Below are 19,821 nucleotides of genomic sequence, written 5' to 3' on the forward strand. Positions count from 1 at the left end.
AGTCATCCTAATTGTTTTACTTATGGATGGGATTAGAGTGAAAATAAAGTATTCCCCTTTTCTGCTTGGGACTCCCTGGGACCCCTCAGGGACCCCCCAAGGACCCCTGGGGGTCCCCTAGCCTCACTTTGAGAACCACTGACATAATGAACAGCAGTAAGTTGGTTACCAGCAGCAATGATGTGTCATATGATCGCGTTGGGGTCGGATATCTCTTCATATCATCGTAGGCAGATGTGACACTGTGCGCTCAGGCAGACAGACAGGAGACCACCTCCTTCAGCAGCGCACCATGATCCAACTCCGCTGCTGTCCCGGCTGCTGCTTTTGCACGAACTGTCACGGAATAAATAAAGTCGTCAGTTTCTGAGAGAAGAGCTGTGAATGAGACCGCTTTTTTTTAGTAGCAGGAGTGTTACAATATAACCCCATCGCAAGTTCTGCCTGTTCTTCCAGAGGGGGGTTTCCTCTGTGTTCAGCCATCGGCTCACCTTCAGAAGCCGAACCATGCGCTCCTGGTAAGTCACCTCTGTCATGTTTGCATGTGCGTAATGGAGAAATCTGCGGTTACAGGAATCAGTGACTTTGCACACAATTTGCATTGGAAAACCTTATAAAATGGATACATAAATGTTAACTGCAGATTTAACATTTCAGTGATGCAGTGCTAAAATAAAAACGATTGGTAGAGTGTTATTATTTATTCACTCTAAAATAAAGACCATGCTTCATGAGTTGCAGGATGCAGATTTTAACATTAGTCTGTAAAGAAGATAGACTTATTATGATTATGATTATGATTATTGTTATCTATTTAATATTATCCATTTCCCCATTTCTCTCCATGACAGCACAGTAGCTAGTCCCATTGTGTCAGAGGAAGGAGTCAGTTTGTGTGATACAAAACTATGCCATGGTATACCCCTTACCCATATAGAAATATCCTAGCAACAAAATGTTATTTAACCACTCTTGCAGGCTTAAAGCCAATCCCTCAGGCCACTTTAGGAATTTTCCATCAGAGCCTAGTAAGGCCTGATCTTTGCCCTGTCTGTTATATTCACAGCATTAAAAACAATGCAAGTCAACAGCTGCCAAATTCCAGCGCAGATATAAATTCCTCAAGTTGAAATGCCCTGCCTCAACTCCCGTTCTTGTAAATAAAAATCCATGATGCGAGTTTAAGGAATGAGGATGTTTTTCATGCACACACTTAGTGACATTAAATAGAACTGCTGGTGCTCTGCAGAAATCTTGGGTCAACCAGTGGTGGGCCAAGCACTCCACAGAATCACATTCCATCTTCCTGGTACAGTAGCTCACCTGATCTGTCCTCCTATACATCCACAGGTTCGCCACCATCCTCCCCCTCCTGCTTGTCCTCTTCCTTCCCTCTATCCTCTCCTCATCCTCACGCCCCCATTGGATTCTCCAGCGCGTTCCTGTGGTCCTCCCACAGCACACAGAGAGTCGGCCTGCCCCTCACTTCCTGTCTCCAGCCCGCCTGGATGTCACCTCATCCTGTGACCCAGAATGCCATAAGAGAGCCCCTCGACCGAGCTACTGGGATCTGCGGGGTCTTCTGGCCTACGAGACACTCCACTCTGATGGTCAACTTACTGAGACCGCAATTGGGATCTATGGCTACAACCACAGTTCTAACACTCGTCCGGCTTATTCCATGGGGTCATCTGGGAAGGCCGAGCAGTCACACGTCAGAAGAAAGCGACAGATCTTTGGTCATGATGGGCGTTTTAGCATTGCAGGGCAGAACTTCCTGCTTAAATATCCTTTCTCAGTGGCTGTCAAACTGTCCACCGGGTGCACTGGTACCTTGGTGGGGGACCGCCATGTTCTCACAGCTGCTCATTGTGTTCATGATGGTAAAAACTATGTGAAAGGAGCCCAGAAGCTTCGTGTTGGGTTTTTAAAACCCAAGCAGCGAGAAACACAGTCGTCTACCCTCTACCCCTCCAACTTCACCAATCATGTTGAAGGTGGCCCTGCTCCGTACGCCCCACCAACCAATGACAAAATGAAGTTCCAGTGGATCAGAGTCAAGCGCACCCATGTTCCCAAAGGATGGATTAAAGGGAATGCCAATGACATTGGGATGGACTATGACTATGCTCTGCTTGAACTCAAGAAACCCCACAAACGCCGCCACATGAAGCTGGGTGTCAGCCCTCCGGCTCAGAGGCTGCCTGGTCATCGAGTCCATTTCTCAGGATTTGACAATGACCGCCCCGGCAAGCTGGTGTATCGGTTCTGTCAGGCAGGTGAGGAAACATCAGACCTGCTGTACCAGCACTGTGACGCTCAGCCTGGTGCCAGCGGGTCAGGAGTCTACGCCCGGATGTGGGACGGGCGGCGCCGGCGCTGGGAGCGAAAGGTGATAGGTGTGTTTTCTGGGCATCAGTGGGTAGAGCGACAAGGAGCGTCTCAGGAATTTAATGTAGCAGTAAGAATCACGCCTCTCAAATATGCTCAGATCTGCTACTGGATAAAAGGTAACTTTGTGGACTGCCGGGAAGGGTGAGGAAAAGGTGGAGAGTTAACGTGACACAGGAGTGAAGCTAGGAACCTCATACTGAGGCTGCAAGAATCAACACTTTTCAACCTGCTTCTTATGACATAACACAACATAAATGTTTAAATTTTGTGCTGCTCCCATTAACAGAAACAGAAGTAATGTAAATACCGATCTTACAGAAACAAATCCAGTAATGACACCATATAAAACAGGTCAAGTGTGTTCATTTACAGTTTTGCATTTTCACCTACACATTTCTAAAGCATGATAACATTCATGTTAACTGGGGAAACATTTGGGATACATGGTTTTTGCAGAGCAGAGACAAGCTAATCTGCGTCTTGGAACATGAAGTTATCTGGAAGTCCCTCAAATCCGGAACAAGGACAGATGTTTTAAGATCTCCTTGGACCAAGCCCCAAGGAGCAGGACTGGGAGAACAGTTTCATTATGCATTATAGCCTTTCTATTGTGCTAATACTGAAGATTGCACTGTTATAACTCTTGGAGAACTTTTTCTACTGATAATGATTTTTGTGGATGAATGTACAAGTCAGCTACCAAAGGTGCCAATTGTTTCTGTCCACACCATCATGTATCTCCTCTCAGTGGACACATTAGTTACCTACAAGCATGATGTATTATGTCAGCTAAATTAAAACCGTTTTTTGCAAACTATTCCATTTGTTACACAGACTGATGTTGAAGGACAACAGACTAGTTTTGCCAAGGCTGCAATTACTTCTTCAATTGAACACATTTTGTTGAATGTTACTTTAATGCTTAGCACCCTCTGGTGGGAATGATAAAACATTGCAGGTGTCTGCAATGAGCATTTATGCCAACATAGCCTAGGCCTCCTCCATATGCACTTTTTACCTTCTCCTTGATTAACTTCTGTGCAATTGCATTATTTGTTTCAAGTTGAAGACAAATTTAATGAAATATATGCTTTGAAATAAGCAACAGTGTCATTTTCTTCTCAGTCTGCTTTTGCACAATATTTTATACACAAATAAAACCACTATTTTGATTTAAACACCATTTTTTATTTCAGATGTCAAAAAGCATTTTATAAATGCTGTGGGGAAAATTAATACTGTAAAAAGCCGAAATATGAGGACCAGCTCCTGACTTCTCCAGCACTGACACATCCCACCACAGGTTCAACCAAGACACCACAAACAGCATCCTGGGATATGGCACATAGAAAACAAATCCTGCAACTTCTATAATAAATGGGACATATACCGATATTATCAGCATCTATTTTACTTTTGTCTTGTCTCAGAGAATCATGTAGGCTGGGGGAGGATCGAGTACACTTCAGGCAAATCTAAAAACTTTCCAAATATAATTGCTAATTTTTGCTCTTTAGGGATGATTGTGTAAGTTTCACCAAACCAACAAAGGCAGACAGAGTTATTTAAGCAAAGACTTAACATTCAAGTGAGAACTGACATATAAGCAAAATTCAAAGCAACTAATAGAACATATCTCTAAATTTTATGTTATTGAGATTAGGGCAAGTCAAAAGTGACACCCATTGAAATTAATATTTCAGTGATGGTGCTCAACTGAAGGCCAGTGCTACAAATGACAAAAACATGCCAATTCAAGTCACTTGAAATAAAATGTTGCTACATTCAAGTGGAAAATGACCAACTGTGTGCTAACAGAACATAAGCACCAATGAGCTAGGTTTGCAGACAAATGTGAATAAGTACAAGAATTCAAGATTCCTCTCACTTCAGCTGAGGCACAGAGCAGCACCGGTAAAACACACTGGTTCATCACAAAGTACATTCCTCCTCATCTACACTCAATTTGAAACTTGACTGAAGTCAGTATGAAATTCAGAACAGCACAGGAGATTTCAGATTTTCAAATGATGTTTCACCTCCTTATAAAAAACTTGTATTGAACTTGCATTGATCTATCTGCATGGTGGACCGTAACTCGACCGTAACTAAGAGTTGGTGTAGGAGAGGAGACGTAATTCAGAAGAAACAACAAAAGAGGGAGGGTGCCAAGTGTGACTCAACAAATAGGCAACATGTGAGGCAACCTGTTTGCAACACATTTCTGGTAACTGAGAATACATGAACTGTTGGTGATACATACAGTTTTCCCCTCCACCTTCATCACCCTTTGATTTAGCAATCATTTCCCATGAAAATTATACTATTAAAACATCCTTTGCTGTCACATCCATATGAAGAGAAAGTTGGATCCTGGGACGTACCAAAACAAAACTTTATTAGCCACATTTGTTCTGTTATCTGCATCCAGTCCACAAAAAGATGAACCTGATGTAATATTGTCCTAATTCCATTGTGGGGTTTAACTATTCAGGCACCAAAAAGGCAATAAAATAAACACTGACTGGATGACATTTAGGAACAGAAATGCGTCATACACTATTATCATGGCAAGAAGATTTCAGCATGTCAGAGTGTGGTCAGACATCAGTTGTTACAGAAAAAAAAAAATCACCTGGCTACAGCAGCAGCCCTTCAAACGTTACACTTTGTATGTATCCACAGGCAGGCTGGGCAGGGCTGTATGATAAAGTAAAGAAACACCCATGGTTTGTTGACATTTTTGGGTGTGCTTTGAGTTGATGGATACCAACAGCATCTCTCTGTCCTTCAGCCAACACCCTCTCACTTGTAAGTTTGTAAAGACTGGTGCTGTAACTGTCAACAGAGTAGCATGTGAAGTAGTAACAAGTTGAATGAATACAGCATTCTCTGCAGAGGCAGTGGATGAGAGTACCTAAGGTGTTTTGTCCTACAGACTGACCTCAAGTCATTTGGAGGTAAATGTATCTCTACTTGATGTTGTGTTAACCAGCTGCTGGTTGTGGCTTTATATTTGATGGACAGAGTGGTATCTATCTTATCATCTAACTGTACACCAAATGTGTGCAACATGTGTTTTGCTTTAAAATCATTGATGAAAAAAACCATAAAGAAATTGTTAAGTGCAGTGACGACTGTTTTTGCTACAGAAATGCTGAAATGTTCAAATTGCTCTTCTGCCCCAAACAGCTGAATCTGTTTAACTGGTTTCTGATTTAAGCTTTGAGAGCCTCAGGATTGAAATAGAATACAGACCAATCGGGTTTCAGGATCTCGGACACAACTCCTCCTTCAACTGCTCTGATTTGCTTGTTGTGTTTACTGTCAGAGGCCAAGTCTGCTCTGTGATTGGCCACGTGCACTTATAATATCTTTGGTGAAAGTCACCTCCTGGCATTCCCTGACTTTCCTGTCGCCTAGCAACAACATAACACAACATGCTAATGCCGTCAGCGTGGTAATGCCCGGCGTAACTCGAAATAGTATACAAAATAAAAATATTCTTTTAAATAGGTATATATAAACATTGCATTAAAAATAGAACCGTATCAAAACACGATTATTATGAGTTCAAGTCACTTAACCTCCAAGTGTGAGCGCTAAACAGCCTGCTGGTGTTCTACTTCACCAGACCTCCACCCATCTCCCCTCCACATCCAGAGTTCGTAGGTAAGGTCTCATTGTGCAGAACATTTACTGCGACTTAAGCCCCAAACTATTGGAGGAGACGGGGTAGGAGTAGGCTTTGCCCAGCACAATGCGGTCTCGGAGCAGTTTAAAAAGGACATAGTAGTTGCAGAAGAGAATAAGGCCCAGAGAGAGAGTGTGGTTCCAGCGCTCAGAGCGCAGCAGAGAGTATAACTGGTATAGAACCACACTGGACTCGATCCAGATCAGCAGGTTCAGGATCCGCAATGGCTTGTGGAACAGGAACTGGAACAAAGACAGCAAGAGAAAATCAGAAAAGTAAAAAAGCCTTACAGAGCATTTAGAAGGTCAAAGATGAAAAAATTTAATATGCACAGAGGTGACAATAAAATACAATATAACACATTACATTTATATACAAAACACAATACATTTTAGTCTCCCCTAGTGGCCTGTACAAAATCTGATGGGTTGCTTGGGTAATGAGAACCCCTATCGGGCTAAAAATATATTTTATTAATGCCAAAAATAATGCCAATGGAAATAAATAGCATTTGGGGACCTCTGTACAGCATTTTTCTGAAACGTGAAATGGAACCTCTGTGTCATTGCCTGGGACAACCTTGGTAGCGTAGCTCCTTTTAAGGAATAAGGCAGTGCGTAATGTGTGTGTGTGTAGTGAGTGAGAGAATGAGCATAAAAAAGTAACCATTAATGTGAGCTGCTAAGTCTCTCAAACTTTGCTAAGCACATTTGCAGTTTTGTTGTACTGGATTGTATTATACTTTAAAGGTGTCCTATATTGTTTAACTCTAAGTGAATTATTTACTGTCACTACAATATTAAGTACAGATACTCACATAAAACCTTGCATGTGAAACATCAGAGGGCAGAGCGACATTATAGGGTCCAACTGCCTTATACAGACATCGACTGTGTCGTACCAACACCCCCTGAGGCCAAATGGTACTTTCTGACCACCTATAAAAAGCAATGACACAACAGTTACACATAAACCATTAATAAGAGTATTTTCTGTGTGTGTACTTCTGTGTACACAAAGAGCCACTCACACATGCTGTGGTGCATTGCTGTATGAGCCATGCTCCAGTTTCTGCCAACGACCCAGGTGAGCCGCCGAGCGATGAAGCAGGTCACAGTAGCTGGGGGGCAGCAGCTGGCTCATCAGCATCACAAATGCGTTGATCCACACCATAATCAGATGCTCACATGACCAACGCATGTCATAGTACTGAGTACTCTGTGAAGAACAAATGACAAGAAAAGGTAAATTTGCCTTAAAGGCCCTAAAAATGATTTTCTCATCCGTTTCTTGCTGTGAGCGATGGAGTCCGACTTGAAAAAACAATGTTTTACCAATGTTTTCGTTATTTTGTGCCAGACATTTTTTAAACTTTTTTTTGCCTGTTCTCACAAGTGGGCCACACTCAGCTGGAAAAAACGTAATCACATATTTCTGTGCACAATCAGGATTTTAGCAACATTTATGTATAATCTGATGACAGCTGTAGGGTTGCGTGCTCATGCTGCCAGGCTATCGTCGATCTTATCAGACCTGATTAGGTGAGTTTTCAGTGCTCTTACTAAATAGAACCAAAAAATGTTTTTCCCCCAAATTTGGTTGTTGAATATTTAGTCATGAATGTTTGATGTTATGGAGAAACACTATAACCTGCAATAACATTTTTGGACACTGGAGGGCAGAGAAAACAAGCTGTGACCACACATATTATCACTCTGGGTACATCTCAGGTCTCTTAATTGCATCCACATTTCCCTCATTGTGCCTTTGCCTTGCGCCCCTCCCACTGAGTATGCATAGAGAGATTCAAGGAAACTATGTGAGGAAGGAGAGAGGAAATAAGTTTTTAGTGAAATGCAATGTCCTTTCCTCCAAGGCATCATGTAAAGTGACGTCCATTTCTGATGAAAGCTGTCACAGATCACAGCTGGATCAGTTGTCAGTCACCTCTATCAGCTGTAGAGAATTTAGATGGAGTTTGTGTCTGCACACATGTGCACACTGATAAAAGGTACACAGTTATAACTGCCAGAGCAGTAGTGTTTTCTCTCTGCAGCCTGTTATCTGTTTGACAAACACCTGCACATGAATAAAAACCTGTATTTTGTATTTATTTTGTGTTCTGTGTCCTGCTCAGAGGCATGAACAGTTTCTACTGGCAGGATGCATTTATATTATTATTATATTATTTTCAGCCTCAAATGTAACTGAATGGAAATAAAACTACAAATTATGTAAAATATAAATGTGTTTAAAATGTGTTTCTTGCTGTCAGACAGACTCTTCCATGATATAATTGTATCCATAATAAAAGTTAATGGGAGGCTAACAACAGATCATGAAAGGTATGATGAACTAGATGGTCACACAGAAAACTAATAAAATATGGAGAGTAATACAGTTGAGTTTAATCTGTAGTCTGTCTCCACTCAGTGATGTTGTGATGTATCAGATCAGCTGCTTTCCAATTAGGGGGTGTGTCGGTTGGCTGCTCTCATGTATCACTCATGGATCCTCAGAGACCCCTCCTCGCTACTCAAGGCAGAAATAAGAGCTTCGAGACAGCCTTCAAAAGGGCGGACCAGAAATTACTTCTGGTTCAAGCAAGGATTGGAGAAATATCAAATAAGAAACTTGAGATGTACTCCTTCTAAACTGACATGGAAAACTTTTAGTGTATCATCATCTTATATGCCTACATTTTAAGCCATGTTTTTAAGGGCTTCAAAATGAACACACAATAAGTCCCCTGAGTTAAAGGTTTTCATAATGCTTCATCTTAATCTGCACATCAACACTGAAATTAAGAAAAAATACAAATAGAGCAACAATTAGTCGATTAGTTGCCAACTATTTCTTTGAAGTGATTTTTATAAATCAAATTTCCAAATTATCTTATTCCAGCTTCTCAAATGTGAATATTTTCTGGTTTTCTTTAGTCCTCTGTGACAGTGAACTGAATACCTTTGGGTTTAGACTGTTCAGTCAGAACAAGACAGATCATTTTATAATCCAAATATAGTCCATTGGTTAACTGAAAAAAAAGTAGTTACTTAAATTAGTAACTGTCAGATTAATCAATAATGGAAATAATCGTTAGTTGCAGCCCTAAAAGCAACTGGAGTGACAGTTACCAACCTTTACGAAGCAGAGAGGCAAGAAGGCTACGTAGTAAGCACTGAACAGTGAGTTGAACAGCACTTCCTTGATTCGTCGATTGAAGTCGCTCTTCAGCTCCTCCACCTCCGCTCGAATCAGCTCCGGTGTGTGAGTGTGTGTGTGTGGTGGGCAGGTGTGGGTAGGCATGTGTGGGGCACTGGAAAATTGCTCTCTGAGGTTCTCTCTTAACAGGAAAAGGAAATCACGTGGTCGAAAGAACGGGGTCTCTGTTAGGTCAGTCTGCTGGTGGTCTGCTGGGTAATCGCAATCAGCCGGTGCCGTTTGGCTCTTCCCCCCCTCCTGGTGGAAACAGCAGAGCGGAACATACACGCCAAATCTAGGATGGAGGGAGGACAGTGAGTGAGAACAGAGCATCAAGAGTTTTGGTTTCAAATGATGGCAGGATTAAAATTAGTTGTATGATGTGAAAGCATCATGCATATTTAAAATGGTGAGACATAAAGGGATTGCGGGTCCAGAAATTCTACTTCCATTAGCAGAAAAACATGCTTAGTAAAACCACTTTACAGCTAAAGTGCAACAGCTACATCACTTGGTTGAAAATCAAGTTTATGTCTAGAGAGATGTGTGGTGGCCTAAAGGAAAAAAAACACATTTACGATAAACACATTTCACAACAGACGTGAATTTCCAACATCGCTTGTACAATGGCTGAATTTGTGTTTGGAGGCACTTGTTTCCATCAGATCCATTCCTTAACTTTTGTCAGCACATGCAGACAAAAAAACCCTATAAAGAAATCTTTACTGACTTTAGTTTACTGCTCCAGTTCCGGTTTAAGTTCCACAAAGATGGCCTGGTTAACTATTTAATCTGACAACGGTGACGATTATAGTATCGTCTTAATGTGGCTACTATGCGTAAAAATGTTCTTTTACACATATTGTAAGGTCACAAATTACATTTAAACATGGCACCAGTTTGATTCATACCTTGGAAACTGACAATCTGACATTCACGTCCACTTCATGCATCAGATGGCAAAGTGTGATGAAAAAAGGTGGGAAAAGAAGAATTTGAACTTTGAATTGTCTTTGCTTACTATTTCACATTTTGTGAGTACAACTAAGTGCGACACTATGACTGATTTGAGGAGAGTCTGTGCTAGTGTCAACTGTTATCCCCATCTGTTCGATTCATTGCAGCTCGGCCCTCTCTGTGATGGCAGGTGCTTTGCACCATTTTCAATCCATTCAGAACAGATAAAGACACTTGCCTTTAAATGCGACCTGATGACAATTTGTATTAACTAGTTTGCTCCTTTTGAGTGTGACGCTGGGGTATGAAAGACTCACGGGTATCCCAGGAACAGCAGGTTGAGTACAGAGTGGTTCTTGCAGAGGTTGACCAGTGTCCAGCAGAGCACCCAACCACACATTGTGAGCAGGCTGAGTCTTGCTGCGATCAGAACCACATAGCGGACCAGTGATCTCCCGCTACTCTGAGACACCTGGATGAGACAGACAATAGAATAACTCATTTAGATTTGAGTCCCATGGGACTAAATGTGTTAAAAACGCTCAGGGAAAAATAAATTCCACTGCATAATAAATGTTTAGGTCTGGGTGTTTACCTCTGAAACTATAGTCCAAACAAGCCTCCTGGCCAACATGACTGTGATAAAGATAGCCAGGTGGTAATCCATTAGATGAAAGTTCTGCAGGCACACAGCAGATTAATGCACACAAAGAAGAAAAAAAGGATATCATTAGTTTCCATGAAGACATTTTAATATTTCAGCACAGTTTGAAGTGAGAACTAAACATGCCAATTAAATATCTGCCATGTTATGAACTGTAAATAGATAAAATCACCACTTGTTTATGCACTGGCTGAATGAATGTTTCTGTTTTCAAATCTCAGGAGATCATCATAAAACATCAAAAACCTGTGCAAACTTTTGCCAAGATATATTTCAGGGTAAACTTGATCCTTTTTGGCATTTGACATTTTCCGTTAAAAAACCCCAGACTTCAAAAGTGGAGGTTGGTTTTAACCCAGATTTGTTTTCCCCTAAAACCTCAAGGCTGCTGTGTTTCCTGTTGCAAAAGGTTATGTTCAATGTAGTAAAGAGAAAGTAAAGACGTAAATGAAAGTGAAAAGAAAAATAATCTACCAATTACACAGCAGTAAATCAACGTGAAACAAATAAAGTATTAAGCTACATAGTGTATAAAACTCCAGATGCAATTTTTAAGATGTGATTTCACAAAGTTTTCAATATTTCAAATACTAATAAATTCAAGTTTAGTTGGATGATGAGCCCTGTATTCTTATATTAAGTATACAAATTTAGTGTTGGGAATCAGACATTTTAAGTTAAGAGAGAGGAAGCAATGATCACAAAGTCAACAGGTGAAGCAGTGTGTGTAAAGTGTGCTGTGTTCTTACAAGCGAGGTAGAGGCAGCAGGGTGGCTGTATGGGTACCACCAGACCGTCCTGTAGATGTTTATATACTGGACAAACAAGGCCACCAGCAAATAAAGAAAGAGCAGGAACTCAAACAGCAGGCTGCTGTCCAACGGCAGCTCAGGGATTCTTGAGTGACGGACTGGCTCCGGGGTAATTAGGGCCGAGAGAGGTGGGGCAGACAGACCCACCGAGTTACTGCTCCTGAAAAGCGATGCACACAAAGATAATACAAACATTCAGACACGTATATCTGAGAAGCAGAGTGTGTGCATAAAAACAATGTTTGTGTCTCATATATACATATATTATTCATTTATACAGAATTCAAACCAAATTATAAGAGCAGTTTAAATAAATGAGTGAAATGTTTATTTCTCATATCACTTATATACTGCAAGCTCTAAAACGATCTCATCAAGTATTGTAATAATATACCAGTATATATTTATTTGTTCAAAATCCCTCCATATGTTGTCTTGTGCAGTGAAAATATGTATTTAAACAGATTTAAAATTGCTGAAGGAGTCTTTAGTTTGTGCCCACATTTGTAATCTGCAAGGGGACATGTTTGAATAAAGGCTGCGACTTGAGATCATTTTAATTTGGTCTGACCAACAGTCCAAAACCCAAAAATATTCCATTTACAATCATATAAAACCAGAGGAAGCAGCATGTATTGCATCATGCTCTACATGGGATGTGGTAAATGACTATATTGTGAATATTGAGTACAAATTGTCATGTGATTTCTTTATAAGCCACCACCCTGACACTCGCTTTGAGGTTTCGCTCCTCTTCTTACTCACTCCCTCTTACAGACATGAAAAAAAAAAATCTCACCTACGTCGCACACACTCGCCCATCCATCCAGACCTCTCTCCTGGGAGAGTATGTGTGATGTATGTAGGTGAGGTGAGGCAAGGCAAGTGTTTTTCTATTGTAATGGTTTAACGAACTGCTAACTATTCATTTCATTATAACAGCACTTTATTTAAGTACTGTAACTGTAGTTTATTTAGTAGTTTAATATGGTATGCAGAGTGTAAAGGAAAGTAAATGATGAATGAAGGCTGAATATACTGCTGTATATTTTGACTCATGGTTGAATAGTTTTTGAAATAATTTCCATATGACTGAGCAACAAAGATCTTTACTGTCACACGATAGATAACATCTGTTGTGTAAAATTAGGGTTGGTCAACAAACTGTGAAATTGTGGGTTAGAACATAAAAACATTTCAAGTCAGGATGACGGGAAAGAAATGCTCTAGTTGACAGACAACACTACATCTGTACAGTTTGCCCATAATACTCTGAGTAATACAACCCTGTGTGTGTGTGTGTGTGTCTGTGTGTGTGTGTGTTTACCTGTTCCTGAGGCCTGTACCATTGCCGAGGTTGCCTCCTACCAGAGTCTGCAGGGATGGCAGAGCAGAGCGACTTAGCTGCTGTCTGCTGGGACCCCTGCGACCCCCTGGCATGGTCGCCAGTTACCGCGGCAACCACGGATGCTGCCCACCAACCAACAGCTGCTGGGACTCCTCCCTTTCTCCTCAATGAGCCACCATATACACCAAGGCCACTGCAAAGGAAACAAAAAGACAAGACTGAGTTATAAAAAAAAAAGAAAGGACATAATTAAGGTTGAAACGACAAAGTGAAAAAACAACAAACCCGAGGCCTAATCGACATACGCACACCTCAAGCCAACCACCCCAGAGCCAGATCTGTCCCGTGGTATTTACTTTACACTGTGCAAGTAATAAGTAAACAGAAGTGAAAGTATTTAAGGACTATTAGAGCACTGCTGCTCCAGTTCTTTCAATGTTCTGTTTGCTTTTTCTTAATTGTACAAGCCATAATATCTGTCAGATACAATACTAGGTCAAATTGGTTTAGTGTAAAATCAGCTGTTTTCTCTAGCATAAGGATCTGCTGTACTGTGAAACATGCATCACGTTTGTTATGTTGATAATAGCGGTGTGATCAGTAACAGAGGTAAGGCTTACAGAAGACAAATTCAAAGTATTCAAAGCCTAACAAATAGTCAGTTTGGTGCTGCTTTGATAATTCCTCAAACCTACATCAGGTGAGTGACACGTGACTGACACGTGACTGTCTGACATTAAACCATATCAGTGGTTCATTTTGACCCTAACAAAAGCTGCCAGGGGTTCCCCCAGGAAATTACTCAGCAATGGTGGTAAGCCAACCATATCCTGACATACCACGTCAAGTGATTTAATAGATGATAACCAAAGAAGAAATACTGTCCTGAAATATGTGGCATTTGCTGGATGAAATGGCCTCTACTCATTTCTTTAGTATATCAGTGTTTTTTTTCTTCATAAAAGTGGCTTATTTCTGATGTTAGTGGAGGTGGCCTTTATTTCAAAAACACACTGTAAACAGAACAAGCACCAAATCTGTGTGAGAAACTTTTACTGAAGGTTTGAAATTAGAGATTAAACAATTTCATCGTAACATCGGTGCTGCAAAAAATGTCAAATACTCTGTGGTTTCAGTTTCTGATCTGTGAGGATTTGCTGCTTATCTCTCTGCTTTATTATTGCTGAGAGCGCTGAGATCAACTGTACGCCTGAAATGGCAAGAAATTACTAAATGTTGAATCTTTTAAACTTTACATCATTGTCATTTTAATGTCTTTGGGGTTTTAGATGTTTTTTTTGTAAAAGCAACAGTAATTTGAAAGCATCATTTTGACATTACATAGTATAAAGAAAATCAATACATCATTTGATCATGAAAATTTGCTGCAGCCTTAGAAAGATTGGACGGCTCCTGTTATCTGTTGGTTCAGGCAACAGGGATTAAGTACTAATTTATTATTGATCTATTACTTTCATTATTGATTAATCAGTCGATTAAAAAAATCCATCTGTCAATTATTTTCTCAATTAAATTAAAACGGTGGAAAATGTCAATCACTGTTTCCAAAAGTCTAAGGAGACCAGTCTAGTTGACCATCATAGAAGATTCAATAAAACCAGAACATGATTACTTTTCAGAGACTGGAATTGGAGAATTTAGACCTTTTTTTCTTGCCTTGTGTGGGTTAAGATAATTGGTATTGACAATCCAGATGAAGAAATGTTTTTAACCAACGAAACATAAGAGGACTCAACAGATCAGAATCAGAAAATAAAACCTTTTGAAGCCAACATTGCCCTGTCAAGTTTTATATCACATATACACACATTATTAGTATTATTTGCTCACAATCTGGCACTGAGAAAACTGGTAGGCTGGTAACTTTGAGGAGAGAGAGGACTTAGCATCAAATTTGAAGAAGTACAACTTTCAGATCCCTCCCTCTCCGCTGCTCTCCTGCCCTGCCTCCAAAGTCCCTCCCCCAGAGGAGGCTGACCACGTGCACGCGACCACGTGCACGCGGTGGTTGTTGCTACGCCATTACTTTCTCTACGCTCCTGAAGCCACTCTCGGAGATATGAGCTTGACCGAGCTGAGGAGGAAGGGGGAGGGGGCTGTGTGCATGGAGCAGTGATTGACAGCTGTCAGACACTCCATCAGACACAATCTTGGCTCTGATTGGTTCTTTTTGTCTGGTCGTGGTGGAGTCTGGCAATTTGCAGTAGGAGCAGTAGGTGGGGTTAAATGAGCCTGTTTTTTTTTTTTTGTTTTTTTTTACAGATTACTAGTTTCATGTAATGCTGTCTTTACATAGTGACAGTCTTAACAAATATGACAAAAAGTTACTTTTATAAGACTTACCAACTGCAGCTTTAAGCTCAGAAAGGTCACAACTAAATGAAAAAAATGACAAAAATGATTTTTGATGTGGCAGTTTCTTTGTTGAGTCCTACAGGGGAACGAATACTATGAATATCATATCAATATTAGAGACTTTGTTTATCTTTGTACAGTGACCGCAGTGTTATCGGACAGTGTGAAAACTGTGATAAGTTCACCTTTCCAAAGTAAATGAAAATGAGCCAACCCGTCCTGGATACAGCTGCCATCAACACCCAGAAACAGCACAGAGGACGGTAAAATACACGTTTAAAAGGAGTAGTTTGGCTTTTTAGGAAAAATTCTTGCCAAGACTTGAATGATAAGACTGATGCCGTCCTCAGCTGTCTGTTCAATATGAGGCTAGAGAGCACAGATGCTTAGCTTAGTATATAATCTGGGAACAGAGGGGAACAACAAGCCGGGCTCTATCTGCAGATCTATTTTTTGGCCGGGTGCAATGACTTCCTGGATCCTCCTCCTGGTTGCCTGGCAACCTCACGCAACGGCAGGAAGTGGCTGTTACTGGCCAAGAAATTGTCTGATACATAACCCACAAATTGTTGTTTAACAAACACAATATAAAGTATGAACTTTAAAATAATTTTATTACTGTTGGACATAACCAGGTGAGCTCTGCTCCACTGTTTCCAGACTTACCAGTCTACTATCATGATTGAAAGACATCAATCCTTAGTCACTATTTTACGCTGGCGTGTCACTGATGAAATTTTTGATTTACAATTACACAAGAAAATAATTGTTGTCTTATTTTCTGCTGAATTAAACTGTAATTGTAGTATTTAGTGTAACCTCATTGATATAAATGGAAGTGGATAAAATATGAGACACATTTTACAGTATAATGCAGTTAGAGCGAAAACAATTAGTTGATTAATTGATTGCTTGATCAAAAGAAAATCAATCGTCACCTACTTTTAGGTGTAGACTATTTAGGTAATATTTTAAAACAAAAATGACAATCATGTGATGGTTCCAGGTTCTTCAATGTGACAATTTGCCGCTTTTGATGGTTACTTACTTACCGTAAATTGTACGTACACTTTTTGGACTGTTTATTAGACCAAATAAGACACTTATTGATGCCAACGTGTACTCTAAGATATTGTAGTGGCCATTTTCACTGTTTTTTAATGTTTTATGTATCAGACGAATAATCGGTTGATCAAGAAAATAATTGACAGATTAATCGATAATAAAAATAAATAAATAGTTGTAGACATAAACGCAGTTCAATTCAGCCTTCTTAACAGCCATAAAGTTAAGTCGACACCTCTCTACGGCTTCAACAAAAACCGAGGATTTTATGAGGTATAAACTGATGTTTGTCATATTAAACTAGGCGTCCTCATAAACTGGCAACAGTGTGTACACAAACTGACTAAAAATGATTAACCCTTCCTAGTGGCAGCACTCCTGGCTACTGTCACTCCATTGCTCAACGATCCCCAAATACAAACAGAGCCGTCACCTATCTGTTACCATCAGACCTGTTCATATGCTGCTCATTTTGAGGAAAAAATATCAAGAAAAAGACAAACCCTGTGTAACGTCTACGTGAAGTGACTGACGATCAGTATGTCTTCACTCATTCATTTATTCGATAGCGAACATCTTTGTGACATTTACATCAGTGTTAAAGCTGCAAGTGGAGCCTCTTCTCCATCCCCTGGATGTTTGAATAGTTGTTAATAACCACTATTTGAGGGCCTTTTTCACAGCAGACATTTACCTTGACATAGCAAGAAAACCGCAGGTGTACTCAATACCATTAACGATAGCTCTACTACTAACTGGAGCGCTGCCATTAATTATGTAATTATTGTTTACACCCTACACCTCCTGCTGTGACATGTCAAATCATCTGATGCAGCAAGCGCAGGTTCCCTCTCAAAAAGGTCTGGAGACATAATGATTTATTTCAAACATCACTCAAAACATTTGAAAATGAATAGTCTAGATGTGGAAAGTGATTCCTAATTTATTCAAACAAATACTTTTTATTTACACATTTGTTAGTTTTATTTCAATGAGGACTGCAATTATCATTATTTATTATATTTTCTCAATCAATCAATGAGTTGTTTGGTCTATAAAATGGTGAAAAATCATGATCACTGTTTCTCGAAGCCCAAGATTACATCGTCAAATGTCGTATTTTGTCCCGACCAACAGTCCACAACCCAAAGATAATTCAGTTTACTCAAATATGGGACGCTGGAAACAGACAATTTTGACTTTTTTTGAACTTTTTTGTCAATTAATAAATAGATATTTTATTTTATTGCAGATCCAGATGTCGGCATTAAATTGAATCTATTTTTGATACATGGCAGTTCTACAAACTTCAAACTCACTGGCCACAAATAAAATAATTTAAAGTCCTCCTCTACTCAAAGACGGGTTCCTACAGTTTCATGTTTGAGCTTCAATGAGCAGAATGATGCATGTGTGCATGCATGATGCATCTGTTTTCACACTCATCTGCAGAAAATGGAAATTTCTCTGTGCTCTCTGAAAATACGATTTTAAGATCTAGGCCTGTGAGCGCACAACTACTCTAATATGAATATAATGAAATATATTTGAATATTTAATGACTGAGGGATGAGAAAGATTAGATACCATTTTAAGGATAGTAACATGTTAATATTATATTTTTATTTGATATCTGACACACATTATTTTTGCAACCAGTGAACTTTTATGTGTTAATACGTGTATGGAGGTGATCTTTATGTCCCATCTGAGCTAATGTAGGTGCAACTGAACTCTGAACTGAATGTACAGCACTATGCACCTTATCATTGTTTGGTGGGTTGAAAAAAAGAAGCAAAGACTCATCCCCACTACATCAACCGGTGATAGGCTCCTAAAACGAAACACAAACCAGTATACCAGATAACATTCAACCCACTGTCTATATCAACATTTCCTTCTTCTGCAGATATGGTTCATGAAACATGGAGCCGGTGTGTGTATGTGTGTGTGTAATATTAAAGCTGAATCTTAACACAGGAAACAAGTTAAACACACACACACACACACACACACACAGCAAGGGAACAAAATTACAGTTGAGTCAAAAGTGAAAAACAGGAACTGAGATCTAGAGAAATAATCTATACAACGAGGGATTTTGTAAACTCTGTGAAAATGCAACACGTTCCCAATTTTCTGCTCACCACAAGTTATATATATGTTCCAAAAAAACAAAAACAAAACAAAACAAAGCAGAAGGGAGGTTGTTTGAATTTGCAGCTGCGTGGTGTGTGTTTTCATGGCCTATGTTACTTTTGGGGGAACACTTTTAGGAAGTGTGTTTTCTCTCTGTGTGTTGCAGAGACTTGCTATGACATGCTAAACCTGCCTGCCTGTCTATCTGAATCATGACATCAGGCTAACCGCGGAAACTTCAACACACACACGTCCACAAAGATGTTAAAAATATTAAATATGCATGCTTGTAGCTTAGCTGGTGGCTTTCGGAAAACAAATGAAGGTTGTTTTAGAGTATAAAAAGCTCTGCAAAAGCCGTCGTTATACTCACACAACATGGACAACATACGGGGGGGTGAGCTGAGCGAGGATGCATCAGTCAGTTGTGTGTCTGCAGACAGCACCGAGCATTTCTCCTCCTTAGAGCTTCAACACTCCCGGCTGAGCTACGACGGCACGGACGATGCTGAGAGGTCGCTTTCACTCCGGCTGGAAACATTTAAGAAGAAAAAAGACGGCTTTAAAAGTTAGCCCTCGGGGGGGCTGGTGGAGGAGCAACAGTGTAAAAATGCGTTGCACAGAGACCGACGTGGCAAACCCGCACCTCCTCTCTCCGCGACGTCATCACAGCGCGCTGCACAGTCGCAGTTTTGTCACGCGCACGCACACGCACTGTTTTGAAAAGTTTATCAAAATGTATTCAGATTTTTTTTTAATTAAAGAAGTCTGTCAGTCATGCCTTTACTTTAAAATAAAAAGTTACTTATTTTTAGTTATTTATGTAGTTATTTAAGTTTAACACACCCACACATACACACTGGTCTAGAGCAGGGTTATCATAGTTAATGAAAAACTAAGACTAAATCTAAAACTAGCAGTGAAATGTCTTTAACTAAAATAATAATAAATTATATAAATAAATAGTTTTTTCTTTTCTTTTGTCTTTTGAATCTATCTTAACATAGTTTTTTTTAAATAATCTTTTCTCTTATCCTCTCTTATTTTACTTTATTTATTTGTTACTTATTCAAACATTTTTATTCTTTCAATTCTTATGGTCTGCATTTAAAGGTTTATCTGAAGCTTAAACAAGTCTTCAGCAGTTTTGAGTCATATCAAATGGATTTCC

General features: G+C 39.9%; 2 protein-coding genes across 3 annotated transcripts; one reads left to right on the forward strand and one right to left on the reverse strand.

Moving 5' to 3' along the window:
- Positions 1 to 250: 250 nt before the first annotated feature.
- Positions 251 to 4,638, forward strand: LOC128356013 (serine protease 23-like). Of its 2 annotated transcripts, XM_053316445.1 has the most exons (3): positions 251 to 518; positions 1,351 to 2,399; positions 3,591 to 4,638. In XM_053316445.1, exons 1-3 carry the CDS (start codon positions 508 to 510, stop codon positions 3,665 to 3,667), a joined length of 1,137 nt encoding a protein of 378 aa, XP_053172420.1. In that variant the 5' UTR covers positions 251 to 507; the 3' UTR covers positions 3,668 to 4,638. The 2 variants fall into 2 exon arrangements, with proteins under 2 accessions (XP_053172420.1, XP_053172410.1); XM_053316435.1 differs by lacking the exon at positions 3,591 to 4,638 and having other exon boundaries at positions 1,351 to 3,495.
- A 129-nt stretch (positions 4,639 to 4,767) lies between these two features.
- tmem39a (transmembrane protein 39A) lies at positions 4,768 to 19,275 on the reverse strand. Its single transcript, XM_053316423.1, has 9 exons — positions 19,024 to 19,275; positions 13,050 to 13,263; positions 11,660 to 11,882; positions 10,842 to 10,925; positions 10,564 to 10,718; positions 9,227 to 9,584; positions 7,119 to 7,306; positions 6,906 to 7,026; positions 4,768 to 6,330 (listed from the first exon to the last, which is right to left on the reverse strand). The coding sequence occupies exons 2-9, from the start codon at positions 13,160 to 13,162 to the stop codon at positions 6,091 to 6,093; spliced, it is 1,482 nt and encodes a 493-aa protein (XP_053172398.1). The 5' UTR covers positions 13,163 to 13,263; positions 19,024 to 19,275; the 3' UTR covers positions 4,768 to 6,090.
- Positions 19,276 to 19,821: the final 546 nt, after the last annotated feature.

The sequence above is a fragment of the Scomber japonicus genome, chromosome 1 (assembly GCF_027409825.1).
Source record: "Scomber japonicus isolate fScoJap1 chromosome 1, fScoJap1.pri, whole genome shotgun sequence".
In the NCBI taxonomy this organism is placed as follows: Eukaryota; Metazoa; Chordata; class Actinopteri; order Scombriformes; family Scombridae; genus Scomber; species Scomber japonicus.

What these genes read in the sequence shown, in the direction of transcription:
- tmem39a (XM_053316423.1), bottom strand. Translation starts at nt 13,162, where the DNA reads ATGCCAGGGGGTCGCAGGGGTCCCAGCAGACAGCAGCTAAGTCGCTCT. An exon ending in TGCCTCTCTGCTTCGTAAAG is followed by an intron (nt 7,307 to 9,226) that starts GTTGGTAACTGT and finishes TGTTCTTCACAG; the next exon opens with AGTACTCAGTACTATGACAT. An exon ending in TTTCACATGCAAGGTTTTAT is followed by an intron (nt 6,331 to 6,905) that starts GTGAGTATCTGT and finishes TCTTTGTTCCAG; the next exon opens with TTCCTGTTCCACAAGCCATT.